General features: G+C 39.2%; 1 protein-coding gene across 1 annotated transcript in view; it reads right to left on the bottom strand.

The window, feature by feature from the left end:
* LOC124795316 (lon protease homolog, mitochondrial-like) overlaps window positions 1-17,225 on the bottom strand; it is a 155,019-nt gene that overhangs the window by 10,640 nt on the left and 127,154 nt on the right. Inside the window, exons 10-13 of the mRNA XM_047259287.1 lie at window positions 8,581-8,741; window positions 6,610-6,715; window positions 6,349-6,516; window positions 2,445-2,534 (exon numbers count right to left, since the gene is read on the bottom strand). Of these exons, the coding sequence (XP_047115243.1) occupies window positions 2,445-2,534; window positions 6,349-6,516; window positions 6,610-6,715; window positions 8,581-8,741 (525 nt within the window). The remainder of the gene's footprint in view (window positions 1-2,444; window positions 2,535-6,348; window positions 6,517-6,609; window positions 6,716-8,580; window positions 8,742-17,225) is intronic.

The following is a 17,225-nucleotide window of genomic DNA, read 5'->3' as shown; positions in this document are numbered from 1 at the left end:
GGATAGTTGTCTGTGTACTGTGGCACTTGCTGTTAGGAAGTGCACTGAGGGTCCATGGAAGAGAGGATTGTCACATCAGCATTGTCACGATAAATGTGCTGAGTCTAAAGAGTTTGTCCAATAGTCTTATGGGTTACAAGGAATGTCATATGGGTTACACGGAATGTCATGACATGCTTTTTACATTGCAACCTGTAAATCATGTATAAATGAAATGTTCTTATGTGTGTAACAACAAGAGGCAATATATGCATACATGTCAAAGAAGAGTTTAGTGTCATTTCATAAGAGTGCAGCTAGCACAGATGAAGTTGCAGTAGTGACAAAGTCTGAAGATACACAGAACACATACTGGTAAATTCTGACAGTGAATCATACACCATGTCAGAAATTAATTAACAACAGTGACCAAATATATAATTTGCAAATTATATACCAAAAATAACATGGCACATTTCAACTAATATTAGCAAAACCTCATAACTGTGTGTCAAGACCACAACAGCTTTTGCGTGCGATTTTCCTCACTCAACAGTGACCACCGGCCACCCATCGACAGTTGCCTTGACGCCTGGACAGATGACAGCAGCATGGCAGACTTCAGCACATTTCTGCTCTCACATTGTCAGCATTTAAGTGTTTCTTACTATAGTATTAAATTGTTTCTTCTTGTACTTTGATTTTCTGCGCAAAATAACTTTGATAAATCGAGTGAACACTGTGCAGTTACACAAGGCGTGTAAATTGCTAGATGTGTATTTATCATGTGACATTTCCCTACTTAAAGTTATAGTACTTGTCATACAGTAGATTTTGCATACTTCAGTTTTATGAAAGTTGTTTAAGTGTTATAAAATAGTTGTAGGCGGAATAACACTTGGGATATATTGTCTGCTTTGGGTTTAATGCAGGGGTGCAGGTAGCAGAAGCAGCTGGTTACATTTTTATCATATGGGGGAGGAATGCTATTGGACAAATCAGGTCAGAAAAGGATTTTCCTGTGTCAAGGATTGTTCTGACATGAATGAATTTCCATGTTGAGAAAATCCTGATAATTGACAAGTGTAAAGAACTATGACATTTTCATCCAATAAGTAGAAGTACTGCATGCCCTGGGGTGATTATTACAAAATTTTTGCTTGAATGTTATCAGTTCACTCACTGAACATTGCTGTGCAATACTGTTATTGATGACAAGTTCTAATGCCTTGATGTTAATTTTTTAAAGAGGAATTAATGACTGAGCCCTAACAAAAGACATGTCCTCAAGGAAAGGGCAGTGTGAACACCTAATATTTGTTTGTTAGTTTGTAAATAGCTGGTCTTCTCTAGCAAATACAGAAGAAGATAATCTACAAACTGGGAGAATTTACTGTGCAGACATGAAATGTGGACTGCAATCCATAAACAGAAGAGGAATAAAGGAATAAAAGTGTAGATGAGGAAGAATTATCACAGTGGAAGACTGCACCTTTGTTCCTGAATAACACCAATAAAATATAATGTTATATGCGCATATAATACTTGAAATTATACTTGGAGAGTAAGAATACGACTAATAAAATATTATGAAAGTGAAGTCCACCTTATTACAAGGTCACCTTGTATTAGAAAGTAGGCAGTTCCACACCTAATCTTCTTTATATGGAAGCCATATATGAACTGGCTGGGTCAGATGAAGATTTCAAGTTGGTTGAGATGCTGATTAATTTTGGACATTACTAGTGTCACCTCAACTCTTCAGACTCTTGGTGACACTCCACTGCTCAGTGAACCCAGTGACAGAGTTAATATTCACCCACGACTAATTTTGGCTGATTTCGTTCTACCAAATATTATGTATGCCAACATCACACTCAACACTTTTGGTTCAATACTTGCTCCCATCTCCAACAGTCTGCCTTGATTTAAAGCCAAAACAGCCTACCATTTTGACTAACATATGTTTCCACAAAGGTACCAATAATCAAGTCTACATATGTATTGCATGTGCCCTGCAGAACAGTCTGCTTCACCACAGTAACAAACAAAAGACACAGAACATTCAGGAACAGTGTGGTCACCTCACAAAGATACTATTTTGGATAGTTGGTGTTTTTATTATTCTGACAAGTGCCCATGTATTGAAGCTTTATGATGAATTAAAACTGTGTGCCACACTGGCACTCCCACCCAAACATTTGCTTTCATATCCAATAACGTTATTTATTTGGAGGTTTCTGAGATGAGAAAGGCTACTTTGATGTCATCATGATTGGACATGAGGTTCAAATTTCAAGAGAAAGGGTACTTTGGAGATGGCTCCCCAATGTAATGGTGCTCCCTACAAAACTAACCCCCAGTTAAATGGTTAAGTACATATCACTTACATGCATTAATGTTTTACCTTCCTGAAAACAAAATTTCACATGGGAAAACTTAACTAGCAAAATATACTCACTCACCTTCTCGATGTACTTTTGCAAATTCCGCACGCCGCTCTCTCTACAGTACGATTTTATTAAAGTATTAAGTGAACTGTCTTCAAGAGTTATCTGAAACATAGATGCTTTAAATTAATGTTGACCCAGTTACTTGTTCTATAGACAATTTGTGTAACAAATCATACTGTTGTAGAAGGAGCTTGTTTACAAATTATTAATGTAATATGTTTTACACACACACACACACACACACACACACACACACACACACACACACACACACACACACACACACCTTCCTATTTATCCATGAATAAATATAACAGTGAAAAAGATGTTTGTTTACCATCAGCAAACATATCTCTTCCTTTGCGGTATTATATGCTTCTAGATTCGAAACGGAGATTTGGGTATGGAATAGTTGGTGTAAGGGGGAGAAGGGGGCATCTGTATTTTTGAAGTTCAACTTTTTTTTGTGTCAGGAATTTAAGATTGCCAAACAGATGATCAGAAATTCCTGTTCTAGAATAATTTACCTCTGTGTGTGTGTGTGTGTGTGTGTGTGTGTGTGTGTGTGTTTTACAGGGGAGGGGTTGGCAGGGTGGGGGTGGGGAATTAGCCATATGCAGTTACAATGTCTTTTGAAAGCCATATGCAGTTACAATGTCTTTTGAATTTGCAAGAAATATATACAACAAAACAAAAATGAGCATGTTAATTTGCTTTTCATGTTTGCAACTATTTGGATTTCTTTTGATGTTCTTCGGTTAGCAGCTATCTCAGTATGTCTCATGTTTTGTATGCATCAAGTAGAAAAAATCATTAATGCCTAATGTCAACTTTACAGTTTCCAGAAATACTGTCTCTCAATACATGAATTGTATTGTATAATATGAGTAGTGTTTGGCTGATTAAGTCTCAAGCCAGTACAACTCCATATCCATTTCACACATAATCTATACGATACTATTACATTACATAAAGTAATGGAAAGGCAACCATTCACCTATAGCAGACTGGTGTTTGTACTTGCTTGGGTTGATGGTTGTGGGGAGGGGTTGGGAAGGACGCAAGCAATGTAGTGCAAGGAAGGAGTGTGAGACACAGATGACTCTGTGGCTGCACAACAAGACGAAAGGAGTTTTCTGTGGAAGTACACCATAAAAGAGATATAGAAAGAGGCAGAGAGGGGAGAGGGAGGGGGTAAACTAGAGAATGGTTGAGGTGTAAATGGAGATAGGGAGGAGGGAGAGAAAGTATAAGGGTGGATAGGCAGTGGGGAAAGAGGAAGGGCAAGAGGGGGGAGAGGGATAGAGAATTTCCACATGTGGAGGGGGGAGGAAGAGTGGTGGGAGACGGCAGTACAAGATCTGGACAGGAATAGAGTGGTAGGAATGACAACAGAAGGAAAAGAAACAGGTAAGCAGAGGTTTACGCCAGGGGGATTGCGAGAATGCAGAATATGCTGGAGAGACAATTCCCACCTGCCTATTTCAGATAAATTTGTGCTGGAAGGGAGTATCCAGATGGCATACATAGTGAAGCAGCTATTAAAGCCATCTATGTAGTGGTGTGCCGCATGTTCAGCAAATGGATGGTCAAATTCATGGTTGGCCACCATTTGGCAGTGGCCATTCGTGTGAGTAGACATTAGGTTAGCTGTCATGCCCATATAGAATACTGCACACCAATTGCTGCGTAGCTAATATAACACGGCTGCTTTCACACCTTGTCCTGCCTTTTAAAGAGTTGAAAATGCCTCAGACTAGGTTGCGGTAGGAGTTGGTACTTGAGTGTATGGGACAAGTCTTGCACTTCGGTCACTCACTAGGGAATGATCCATGGGGTGTAGAATTGGGTGCAAGCAAGATTGGAAAAGGGACAGACAAGGATATCTACTTTAGGTGACACGGGTAGTATTTTCAGTAGGAAAAAAATGGTTCTGAGCACTATGGGACTTAACTTCTGTGGTCATCAGTTCCCTAGAACTTAGAACTACTTAAACCTAACTAACCTAAGGACATCACACACATCCATGCCCGAGGCAGGATTTGAACCTGCGACCATAGCGGTCACGCGGTTCCAAACTGAAGTGCTTGGAACCGCACGGCCACACCGGCCGGCTTTCAGTAGGATATCACTCACCTCATGGCATGAGGAGAGGTGGTTGAAACCCTAATGAAGGTTGTGGTTGAGCTTTTCCTGGCTGGAGTGATACTGGATAGTCAGAGAAGTGGTGGTCAGTGACTGTTTAACAGGATTACCGGTGTCAGAGGAGAAGATGACATGGGAAAGATGGGTAGGATATTGGCTGTCAATAAAGGAACTGACAACGTTACTAGCTTATTTGACAACTCCTGCTTTCTACTGCAGATATGGCACCCACAGGGGAGAGGCTGTAAGGAAGAGACTTTCTGACATGGAACAGGTGACGGCTGTCAAAGTGGAGGGTGAGTGATGTGCTGATATGAACAGACGTATTTATGGAGCCATCTCAAAGGTGAGATTAACATCTAGGAAGTTCATTGAGTTGACAAGGACCAGGTGAAGTGGATTTGGGAGTGCATGTTGAGGATATGGAGGAAAGTGAGGTTGTCCTCACAATGATACAAAAACATGAAAATGTTATCAATGAATCTGAACCAGAAAAAGGGGTTTTGGTTTTGACTGGATATAGGAAGTAGTCCTCCAGATGGCTCATAACTAACTTGGTAAAGGATGGTGCCATGTGAGTACCCACAGCAGCAGCACTGATTTGTTTACAGATTTGATCTCCAAAAGTGAAGTAATTGAAGTGGTGGGCCACGAGGATTATGAAAGAGATGGTGGTTTGGTATCAGGATGACACTGGGAAAGGTTCCAAGGCCATAAGGTCACGGGCATGGCATTGGTGTATAAGGACATCATGCGCACAGTGACCATCAAGGAGTCAGGAGGTAACAGGACAGAAAGTGATAAAAGGTGTGAAGGAAGTGAGCAGTGTCTTGGATGTAAGAGGGGAGATTACAGACAATAGTTTGGAAGTGTTGGCCAACAATGGCAAAAGTTCGTTCTGTGGATGTATTGTAACGAGCCACAATGGGACGACCAGTAGGGGAAAGTGTCTGGTTGGGTTTGTGCAGTGGGGAGTATGTAAAAGTTAGGAGTCCAAGAGGTTCCTTGTGTGATGAGGAAGATGGTTTCAGGTGTCAGGATTTAGGAGGGACCTAAGGCCCTGAGGAGGGGTTGGGATCATGTTTGTAAGGTTTATATACAGAGGTACCAAGAACTTGGTGGAGATCCTCATTCACACAGTCACCACAATTCATGACCACAGTGGGGATATTTAGGAAAAGATGGTGAGGCCAGATTAGTAGTGAGGAACTCCTGAAATGTGACTAGGCAGAAGAGGAGGAGGAGGATCACAGATGGAGGGAGGTTGGAACTGTTTTAAACAGGTTCTATTTGGTATTTTGGCTGGCTATTATTCGTGGAGTGCATGACAAAGAACTGTGTCCCCTTCAGACAACACATAAAGGAATGAGAGCATTGTACAAGTCCAGCATAGCTGCACTTAAATTTTGGGCTAAATGTGAGGCCTTTAGAAAGTACTGAGATGTCTGCAAAGGTCAGGGTTTTGACAGAAAGGTTGACGACAGCATTTTACTTTTCTTTAACCCACATATAGCTATAATGAGTGATTCTACAGCACACAACGAACTAACTGTATATGCTCCTTAGCTTGCTATTTTCTTATTGTAGATGCTGTTGCTTGGTATTCTATTGTGTGGGCTGAACGGCATTCTTCATTAAAATGAGCATTTATAAGAGATTTATGGGTCATACTATTTTGTTAACATAGCAGATTATATGATTTAAACATATCACAAACTTATTATTTCACACAGTAGTAATTACACCTAATTTGAGTAAAAGTAAATCATACCTGGTCCTGAGTTAGACCACACTCTGCCATTGCTTGGGGAACAAGATATTGTTTTGATATAGCAAGCTTCTCTTCAGCGACATAACCTGACATATCTATCATTTCCATTCGATCTCTCAATGGCTCTGGGATTGTTTCTGTAACATTGGCTGTGCAAATAAAAAGCACCTGAAATATAATTGGCAGAAAAGTAAATTTCATAAATGTGCTCACCATAATACAAGCGTACTTTTCTAGATAATGCAAATTCATGTGAATTACCTTTGAAAGATCAACAGGAACATCTAGATAATGATCTAAGAAATTGTGATTTTGTTCTGGATCCAATACTTCCAGCAATGCCGAGGTGGGATCTCCTTGATAACCCCTAAAAATCAAATCATAAATGTCTTATTATTTTTTGAGTTCACATAACAAGATATTATGTTATTAAGCTATATAAATGTCAATGGCTGACCCTTGGATAAATAGATGTATGAGAATGCAGCAGAATAGAGTTAGTTCTACAATTTAAAAGCAAGGAAGAAGAAACACACCGGGCTGCAACAACTCCAAGCACTTCTAGCGAAACATTCAGTTTGGTAAATGACAATTTTTGAGTCTTGGTAACCTTTTACTTATTTTTCCAGTGCTTCACAAAATGACTTAATGTACACAAGCTATGTAAGTTTTGCAAGCAGGAGGAATGGAATTAATGAAAATAAAACTATGTCTTACCAATACTCTTCTTAAATGATAACTTCAGTTAATCTGTCCCATCCATCCCTCTAAGCCCATCCTCTTTTTCCCTTGTTGCTCACTTACAATATACTGTGTACGGAGTTACATAATTATAGTACCATATCAGACATGACCAGGAGACGCTAGCAGACCAGCCGAGGGCATCAATGGTGAGATGCCGAAAAACACGGAAAGACAACAACAGTGGTGGACAGACAATGAAGACAACATGGCAGAATAATAAGTCATAAGAGAGAACCAAATAGAGAGCCTAGGCATAGCAATATCAGGAACCAAACACCAATGAGTGCAAAGATCAATACAAGAGCATAGTCAGAACATGACAGATGTCTGGGACCCTGGGCAGTTAGCTTTACAGCACAGCCGCAAGCAGTGATGGGTTGGCACGAGAGTGAGGCCAACACGTAGCGCTGAGGCGGTGACAGCAGTGCTTGAAAATTTTAGGAGCGCCACCTACTGGTTGTCATCTAGACCTGTGTTTTCTAGCGGGCTTTCAAGCTCATTGGGCCAGGAAATTGGAATAATAAATGGTAAAAGCCATAAAATTGAAGTTTTGCTGCAAGGACTGGACAACATAAATATCATGAGAATTCTCTTCCATAATGCTCTTCACAAGCACAAATAAACCATCAGCTCTTGGGGAAACGTCAGCATGCATGCACGCACAGATGCAGCCCCCCCCCCCCCCCCCACACACACACACACAAGAAATGACTCAACTCACTAAATTACACAAACATGATTGTGGGCTGACTAACAAATTCAGCATGTTAAGTAAAATCAAAACAGTAGTTTGGGCCCATCATCTCACAAAAGAGGTGTCTTGCTTATAACACCAGTGTAAGAATGGTCACCTAATCACTACAGAGGGCAGAGATTTACATTAATAAAAAAGATGGCTACATACATGAGTCTGTATTGCATTGTGCACTGTACAGAAATTTCCTGACAGATTTAAACTCTGTGTCGGATTGGTACTCAAACGCAGAGCTTTGTCTCACAGCCACTACACTAACAAATTGGACTAGGCCTATCCACACTCAACTCGTGACCCATCCTTACAACTTCCTTTCTGACAGGAAGTTCCAAAATAGTGCACATGAAATAATCATTCTGCAAACAAGCCCTAGGCAAGGGCTATGCCTGTTCTTCACAACATCCTTCCTTCCAGAAGTGTTGCTTGAAGAAGCTCTTGAGAACAACTATTGTGAAACCTGGAAAGTAGCAGAAAGGTACTGACAAAATTGAAGCTGCGAGACTGAGGTGGGAGTTGTGTTTGTAAGCTCACATGGTACCAACACTGACTATGAAAAGCAAGGTCCAAGAAGTTTGATGGTAAGCTCCTTACTGAAGCTGGGATGTTCCCCCACTAAATGAATAGCAGAACTAAAAATCCTTACCTCACAAACTGATATCGTGCTACTTTTTTGCTTTTTTAAATTTCATTTCTCTTAGATTTTAACAGTGGTCATATTATATACTAGACCTTACTTGCCAATCTTGTCCACTTCATCTATCAGTATAAGAGGATTCTCTGTCTTTGTTTTCTTCAAGCACTGAATCAGCTTTCCTGGCATAGCACCTACATAGGTTCTTCTGTGTCCTTTAATCTCAGCAAAATCAGTCATACCTCCAACGCTGAATCTAAAATACTGTGAACAAGAAAGAATTAAATGATACAAATTACAACACTGAAACAACAACTACCTGAGAACACACGAAACAAGACACACAACTACTGACATTATCCTTCAACAACAACAAAGTTCTGCTTCTTATATTAAAGCTTTTGAATGAAGTCCTTCTTTTGATGTAGAAAACACACAAACATTCACACATGGTCACTGTCTCTGGGCACTGAGGCCCGACACAGGGAGGCCTGACCATAATATACTGTACATAGGGATAAAATTAAGCTCGCAGAACTACTGATGCGACTGAAACACATTGTTTGCGTAAGTGTGTATCATCAGTTTTGACTTATGACAATGAGATGTAAACACAAAAAATATTAACAAACTATGGGTTGGTCAGTAGATTGAAAGATTTGTGTTGGGAATAATTATAAAATACATGAAAACAAATAAATGGGGTTGGGAAACACACTGGATTAGATAACATAATTATTACTGTAATGAAAATGAAATGGAGGTGGACAGGACAAACACAAGTGAGAATGGATGGTCGATGGAAGCTTTTTCTGAATTTTGAGACTTGAGCAAATGGAAGATGAACAGACAACATTAGGAAACATGTAGGAGTAACATGGAAGTCAACAGCAGGAGCCCATAATGGGTAGAAAAGTCAGGGGGAGGCCTGTATTTAGCAATGGGTGTCACGTGGTGGTGGTGGTGGTGGTGGTATTATTGATGACACAGGAACATGAAAATTTCATTTAAATGTTAACACAAAAAATTGTGCAAAACAGCAGTTTTTAACACTGTAACAAAAAATTGGTAGTTATCAACAAAAATATAGAAAAATTTGGCATTTTTCTTGTAGTTGTGTAAATACCTCCGGCATCTATGACAGTTACAGAATACTACTGGCTTTTTGTTTCTCCTTATGTAACGTTCAATGCTTCTCACAATTTGTCACAATGAGGTAAATTTGGTTAGCACAATGAGATGAATTTGGTTAGTATCCAATGTCACGGTAATAAACATAAGCCTGGTCATATTATGTGTGTAACTAAACCATACTGCTGTGAATTAATTTATTAGTGTGAACAGCTGCAGGCCAATACTTATATTCATACTCTGCACACCAGGCACGGGGCACATCCCAACGTATCAGGACTTTTTACCATACCATTCATGTATGGAGAGCAGCAAGAATGATTTTCCAAACGCCTCTGTGCGTAATATAATCGTCTAGTCTTGAATCTGGTAGATTAAAACTGTGTATGCCAGACTGGGACTTGAATCTGGAACAAGTTTGGAAGGTAGGAAATGAGGTACATGCAGGAGTAGAGCTGTGAGGGGGGATCATAAGTTGTGCTTGGATAGCTCAGTCAGTAGAGCACTTGCCTGCACTAGGCAAAGATCCCACATTCAAGTCTTGGTCTGGCAAATAGTTTATATCTGCCAGAAAGCTTCAAATTGGTGCAGAGAGGAAATTCATTCTGAACATTGTCTAATCTTGCCTTCATGATCCCTATGGGAGCGATACATAGGGGACTGTGATATATCCCTAGATTCATCACTTAAATTTGATCTCCAAACTTTGTATGTAGTATTTCACACAACAGTTTGTGGGTATCTTCCAGTGTCTGCCAGTTCAGTTTCTTCAGCACCTCCCTGATATTCTCCCATGGATCAAACAATAGACCTACTTATAACGGGTCCCACGCTTTTGAACAATATTCTTTGAGGGGTCAAACGATTGGTTTCTAAGCAAACTCCTTTGTAGATTGACTGCATCTCTCTACTATTCTACCAAAAAACTGAAATCCCCAACTTGTTTTACCCACAACTGAGCATATGTGATCATTGCATTTCATATCTCTCCAAATTGTTACACTGTGGTACGAGTTGACTGATTCCAATCGTGACTCACCTATATTGTTATTGAACAATATTACTTTTTTTCATTTTGTAATAAGGACAATTTTATGTATCTGAATGTTTGAAGAAAGGTACCACCATTTTGAAAGCTTATCAAGATCCATCTGAATGTTTGTGGAGCTTTTTTCAGACAATACTTCTCATCATCTGCATGAGGTCAGAGTTTATTGTCAACATTCTTTGCAACATCTTAATGTACAACATGGACACCAAGGATCCCAATACACTTCTCTGAGCCACATCAGTTGTTACTTCTGCATCTGAAAATGCCAGTCTATCCAAGGTAACATGCTGTGACCTCCCTACCAAAATTCAGTCACAAATGTCAATTGATATCCCACACGATCATACTTATCATAATAAGTGTAGGTGTGGTGCCAATTACAAGGTTTTTGAAAAGTCAAGAAATACTGCACCTACCAAACACCTTGATTCCTGGCTTTCAGAATGTGTGTATTGGGTTTCCCATGAGTGCTGTTTTCATAATCCATGCTGTTTGGTGTGGAGGTGGTCATTCTGTTTGAGATACTTCATTATGTCTGAGCTCGATATGTGTTCAAAGATTCTACAACAAATGGATGTCAAAGACAATGGATAGTAGTCCTGTGTCTTACTTCTGCTACCCTTATTGTAGACATGTCTATTCGGTCAAATACTTTTCCCCTCATGGTTGGTATTTCAAACTGCCTGTTATAGGCAGTTGCCAGAAGACACATTTAATAATGTTTCTCAGAACACCTTGTTACATCAATCACTTACAAAAATGTAATTTTCTCAGTGTCTTGTTGGATGATTAAAGTCACCTCTGATAATGTCAGTATGTCTGAGGAACTTACATACTACAGAGCTGAGGTCTTCTCTTAATTTTTCAGTCCAGCTGTCAATAGGAGGATCCATATAATAAGTTAATGTTCAACCTTCATACTGAGTCTTGCCCAAACAATCTAGCAAGCAGCTTCAATTTTGAGTATCTTGTCTACTTTGATTAATAAACTACCACCATTTCTCATCACACTATCCTTTTGACACACACTTAAATTTTAATTTCATTTGGAGGAGGGGAGGGGGTGTGGGGAGACGGCACCTACAATCACAACATCAATCGCTCACAGGAACAGAATGTTAGCATTAAGTAACCACTTCCTGTTGTTTACATGGCAGCACCAAAACTCAATGACAACTGAACAGAGCATCAACTACATTTAGCTTTCCTGCTGAGGATGTTTAAAGGCTGAGTGTCATGACTTTTGCGACAATTTGATGGTTATCACTTGACCACTCTTGCCATGTCTGGTTTTGTTTTCAGCAGTTCTAATGTCACTGGTAATTTATTTTATTATGGACAAGCTGTATCTCAATCAAAAATAGTTAGAAGATAGTTTCTATAGTCTTGCATCAACTAAGAATAAGTTTTAATTCCATTTACACTGGCATAGCATTTACATTTTCTTTCATTTTTTAATACAGATAGTGTACAGTTATTTTTATAAAACAGTGAAGTCAGCAGCACAATCTCTCACAAGTTAACATCCCCCCCCCCCCCCCACACACACACATACACACATTTGCAAACAGCACCATTATAATATCTATCTGTTTGAATAGCTTAAAGTGCAGCACGCTGGCTTCTGAGACCACATGGTGAGCCAGGCTTACCGTATTTACTCAAATCTAGGCCGTATCTGAAAAATGAGATTTGAAATCAAGGAAAGAAATTTTCCCGAATCTAAGCCGCACCTGAAATTTGAGACTCGAAATTCAAGGGGAGAGAAAAGTTTTAGACCACACCTCCAAATCGAAACAAAGTTGGTCCATTGTAACATGGGACACAATTTAGGTTGAATGGATGAAGATACAGCTACAATAGTTTGGTTCGAGTCTTAAGCTTAGCAGTTAAGCTTTCCACATACCCATTGCTACGCATAAGGTGCTCCGTCTGTATTTATACGGTTATCCTTCCTTTTTCACGTGCTTCATCTGCTTTGAATCGATTGCTTATTTTGCTTTGATCTGATAAGTGTCATTCTCTTTGTTATAGGTGTTTACGACACTAAGCTGAAAATGCATTATTGTACTGTGTCATGCATTGTTTGTCACATTCTAATAGTGAGTGTTTACGACCTGTCACCGCTAGCGGCATTCTTCCGCGTTTGCTGTTGTCTCACTCTAGTTTCGTAGTTTATTAGGCACACAGGATTTAAATGAGATAGCAGCAAACACAAAAGAATACATGGCATAATGTTTACATTCTTATTATTCTTATGGTGAAGAGAATACTGCACGTGATTCACGATTCATAAAAGTTCCTATTAGCAACCATCTCCTGCCACAGGTAGGAAAAAATTCAGAACGTAGAGTTGGCCATTTTGACAAACATCTCAAACAGTCTTGCCAGTCAGATTTTCGTAGTAGATTTTTAGTTATGACTTCAAATGCAGAGTGTGTTGTTGTTGTCCTTAGTCCGTAGACTTGTTTGATGCAGCTCTCCACACTTTTCTATCCTGTGCAATGCAGAGTAGCAACACTTATAAAATAAGAATGAAAATAACTTAGAAATTAAACATTGAAATTTAAAACAAAATTTTATTAGGATTGTAATACATCCTATAAGAAATGTTTAAAATATCAGTCATGATTTTGAATCACTACCACTCGATTCTTTGTTGCTCATTTCTTCATGTGGAGCATCGTCCTCCGTACCATCTAGTGCATTGGGTATCGAACGTTTTTTAAATGCTTGTTGCACAATCTGATTTGGAACACACTTCCATGTATCATAAATCCATTGGCACACTTGCGACAAACTCGCGTGTTTTACACATTCTGTTGGTGTCAGTTGTCTGTCGCTTTTCAAAAGCCACTCTGTGTACATGCGTTTAAGCTTGTTCTTAAATGGTTTATTCAAACAGATGTCAAGTGGTTGCAGAATTGACATCATCCCGCCCCCATTTTGCTTTCCTCTAATTCTCATTTTACTGCAAGTGCTGTATGGCCTTCGTACGCATCTAATACCAACAGACTGCACAAACCAGAGATCACTAGTGTAAACCAAGCATTGCACCAGGACGACGATTCCACACATGCCTAATCCATTCCAGCACCATGTCCTCCAAAAACCACCCAGTTTCATTTGCTCATACAATTACAGTTTTTGGATACACTTCCAATTCTGGTAAAGTCTTTCGCATGAAAACTGTGAATGGGGATAATTTATGTCCATCTGCTGTGCAAGCAAGCATGACTGACATCCACTGTTTTTCACACCGTGAGGTAAGAACACTTATGTCTTTCTTTCCTTTGGCGTCAACTGTATAATTTGACGGCATGTCAAAATATACAGGAGTTTGGTCAGCATTTCCTATATGACCATGAAGATACTGCTTTTCTGTGCACTGCCTAATTATGAAGCGCTGAAATTCCACAAGTTTTTCTTAATAATTTTTTGGCAGCTTCTGTGCAACTGAAGTTCGCCTCCAAAGTGAAAGACCCCAGCGCTTCATAAACAGATCAATCCATCTGCGACTAGCCTTAAAATTTTCAATTTTTTGCTCTCTAGCAATTTCATGTGCCTTAATTTTTAAAATTTCGGCATTCACAGGCACGAATTTCTGACGCTCTTCCTTAACAAATTCATTTAAAATCATTTCTAGTGCATGATATCGGCCACACTTTGGGCCACTAAATGCTTCCCTGCTACTTGAACATTCAAATAATTTCTCTCTCTGCAGTTGCCATCATCTGACGTTGCTCTCATCAATCCCGTATCACAGACCTGCAGCACGATTAGAACTTTGTTCCGCAAAAGAAACAACTCCCCTCTTGAATTTGGCACTATAATGTAAGCGCTTCATTATGGTTCACTAACACCAACAAGCACTTTACAAAATTCCACTAAGCAATAGGTGCCGCTACATGAAATCTTAATGAGCCCCAGCGTATCAACTCATGCAACAATCCTAAAGCCTTGTGCATTGTTGGTATTTTAGAGTAAAGAAATTTATTTTTGTGCTACGAATATTTGAAAGGCTGCTACATTTGAAGATGAAAAATACGGAATTTCTATTTACTTTGTTGGCTAATGTATGAAAATGTGGTTGTCGAAACTCTGGGCAGAGAAAAAAAAGCTTGTCTTCTCCCTATTTTTTTAATTTATTTACTGATGCAGAGGTTTTGGCACCAGTTTTATCTTTGTGCCTGCAAAGCATACCTGTGTAGTGCAACATACATTCGATGGCAGAAGTCAGCTGTGGCAGCACCTACCAACATTTTTCAGAACTTCCACTTACTTTGCACTCGATTATAAGCCACAGGCAGCTTTTTGGATTACAACCACTGGAAAAAAAAGTGTGGCTCAGATCCGAGTAAATACACTAGACTGAATCTGCCCAGAGGTTTGAAAGCTGTTGGTCGGCTGCAAATGCCCATCTGAGTGTGGTTTTTTGGCAGGTTTTCACTCGTTCGGGCAATTTCTGGAATGGTCCCCAATCGCTGTCTCAGAAATACACTAGAAAAACACTTAAAAATGTGATAACACACAGAACAAAGTTTACAAGATCCACAGACAGATGGCACACATAGCACTGCTCCCCCCTTTGGGTTAACTGATAAAGTTAAAATCAAATAAATTTACCAATTGGAATTCTACAACTGGAAGCAACTCGGAAGCAAACTAATCAAAACTGCACAAAAAATTGGTGGAAAGAAGACTGTGAACAAGCAATCCAATCTCGACAGAAATCACTCAGCAATTGGAACAGCAGAAAGACTGAGCAGAATTACAAAACATTCTTGTCAGTAAGGAAAGAGACAGCCCAATTAATCAGAAAGACCAAAAGGAAATTCGAAAAGGGCCAGCTACTTGAAATCGAGAAAGACTTAGAAAGAAACAACATGTGAAATTTCTACAAGAATTTCAAAGCAAAACTCACAGGATATCAGCCACAAAATCTTTGCTTCAAGAAAGGAAATGGGCAATTTGCACTGAACAATCACAAAACTTGCAAAGGACTTGCAAGATATTTTGAAAAACTGACGAACTGCCCAGAACCAACACAAAGATTTCCGCCTCAGGAACCTGAGTCCACAAACCCAAACTCATAATCACCGGATGTAGAGAAAATCACCAGCCAGATCAAACATCTTAAAAACAATAAAGCTGCAGGTGAAGATGGAATTGTAGCAGAAATCCTCAAATCAGTGGGCCCAAATACTATAAAAGAAAGAACCGAAATAACAGAAGACATTTGGCAATCAGAACAAATTCCAGATGACTGGAAAAATGCATTAATTCATCCTCTACACAAGAAAGGAGATAGATTGGATGTAAACAACTATAGGTTCCCCTATAGTTGATATCAGTAGCTTACAAAGTTCTATCCCAATGCCTTCTCGATAGAGTACAACAACAACTAGAACCAAAAATTGGAGAATATTAGGCAGGATTCAAACCAGGCTGTTCAAGTCCAGAGCAAATTCTGAACTTAAAACTAATCTTAAGACATCAGAGAATAAGTGGCAAAGATGTAGTTTGCACATCTGCTGACTTTGAAAAAGCCTACAATTCAGCTGATCATCAATCATTATTCCAAATATTAAAAGAACACAGTTTAGGTCTGAAAACGCTTGCAATCATACAACAGACATTGATAGACATAAAATCTAAAGTCAAATTTGTGGGGGAAATCTAAGAACCTTTTCAGATAAAAACAGGAGTAAGACAAGGAGATGGACTCTCTCCACTACTGTTCAACTGCGTCCTTGAAAAGGTGATACAAGAATGGCCCAAACTGAAATCAGTCCTCAAGATTGACCAACCAATTACTCTCGGCACAGGAAAATTTACAGTAGATGGCTTAGCATTTGGAGACAGTCTAGCCACCTTAACTCTCGATGTTTCAACAGCCACAAAACAAATTGAACTCCTGAAAGAAACTGCGAAAAAGTCAGCCTGCAAGTATCTTTTGAAAAGACGGAGTACATGACTTGCAACAAACAAGCACCAACGTCCATGGAGACAAAATTTTGCAAAATTAAACGAGTCCCACAATTTAAATATCTCGGTGAAACGATTCAGGAAAATGGAATAGAAATGAAAGCCATTGAAGTCAGATGCCAAAAGATGGACACTGCTTATTGACTCACTCAAGATGTCTACAAGAAAAAATGTGTCTCCAAGCACACAAAACTATGACATTACAATACCGTCATAAAACTAGAATGCCTATATGGATCAGACACACTAATTTTAAACAGAAAAACAGACATAGAAAATATTCAGAAAAAGGAATGGAAGATCATAAGAAAAATTTTAGACCCAAAACTTGTAGATGAACAGTATCGGCTCAGAGACAAATAGGAAATCAAACAATACTCTAATATTCACAGTGACACTAGAAAATGCAGATTAAGATTCTATAGAAACATCAAAAGAAAGAATCCGGACAGACTTACAAAGCAAATAGTTGAATTCTATGAGAACAGGAGTAAATCTAAAACAGACCCAATGAAATGGATAGGCGAAATCAAAACAGATCTGAAACTAGCAGAAATTACACCAGAGGATATCCAAAA

The sequence above is a fragment of the Schistocerca piceifrons genome, chromosome 4 (assembly GCF_021461385.2).
Source record: "Schistocerca piceifrons isolate TAMUIC-IGC-003096 chromosome 4, iqSchPice1.1, whole genome shotgun sequence".
Lineage (NCBI taxonomy): Eukaryota > Metazoa > Arthropoda > Insecta > Orthoptera > Acrididae > Schistocerca > Schistocerca piceifrons.
The sequence above is the reverse complement of the archived record's forward strand: the minus strand, read 5'-3'. Positions and strand labels throughout refer to the sequence as shown.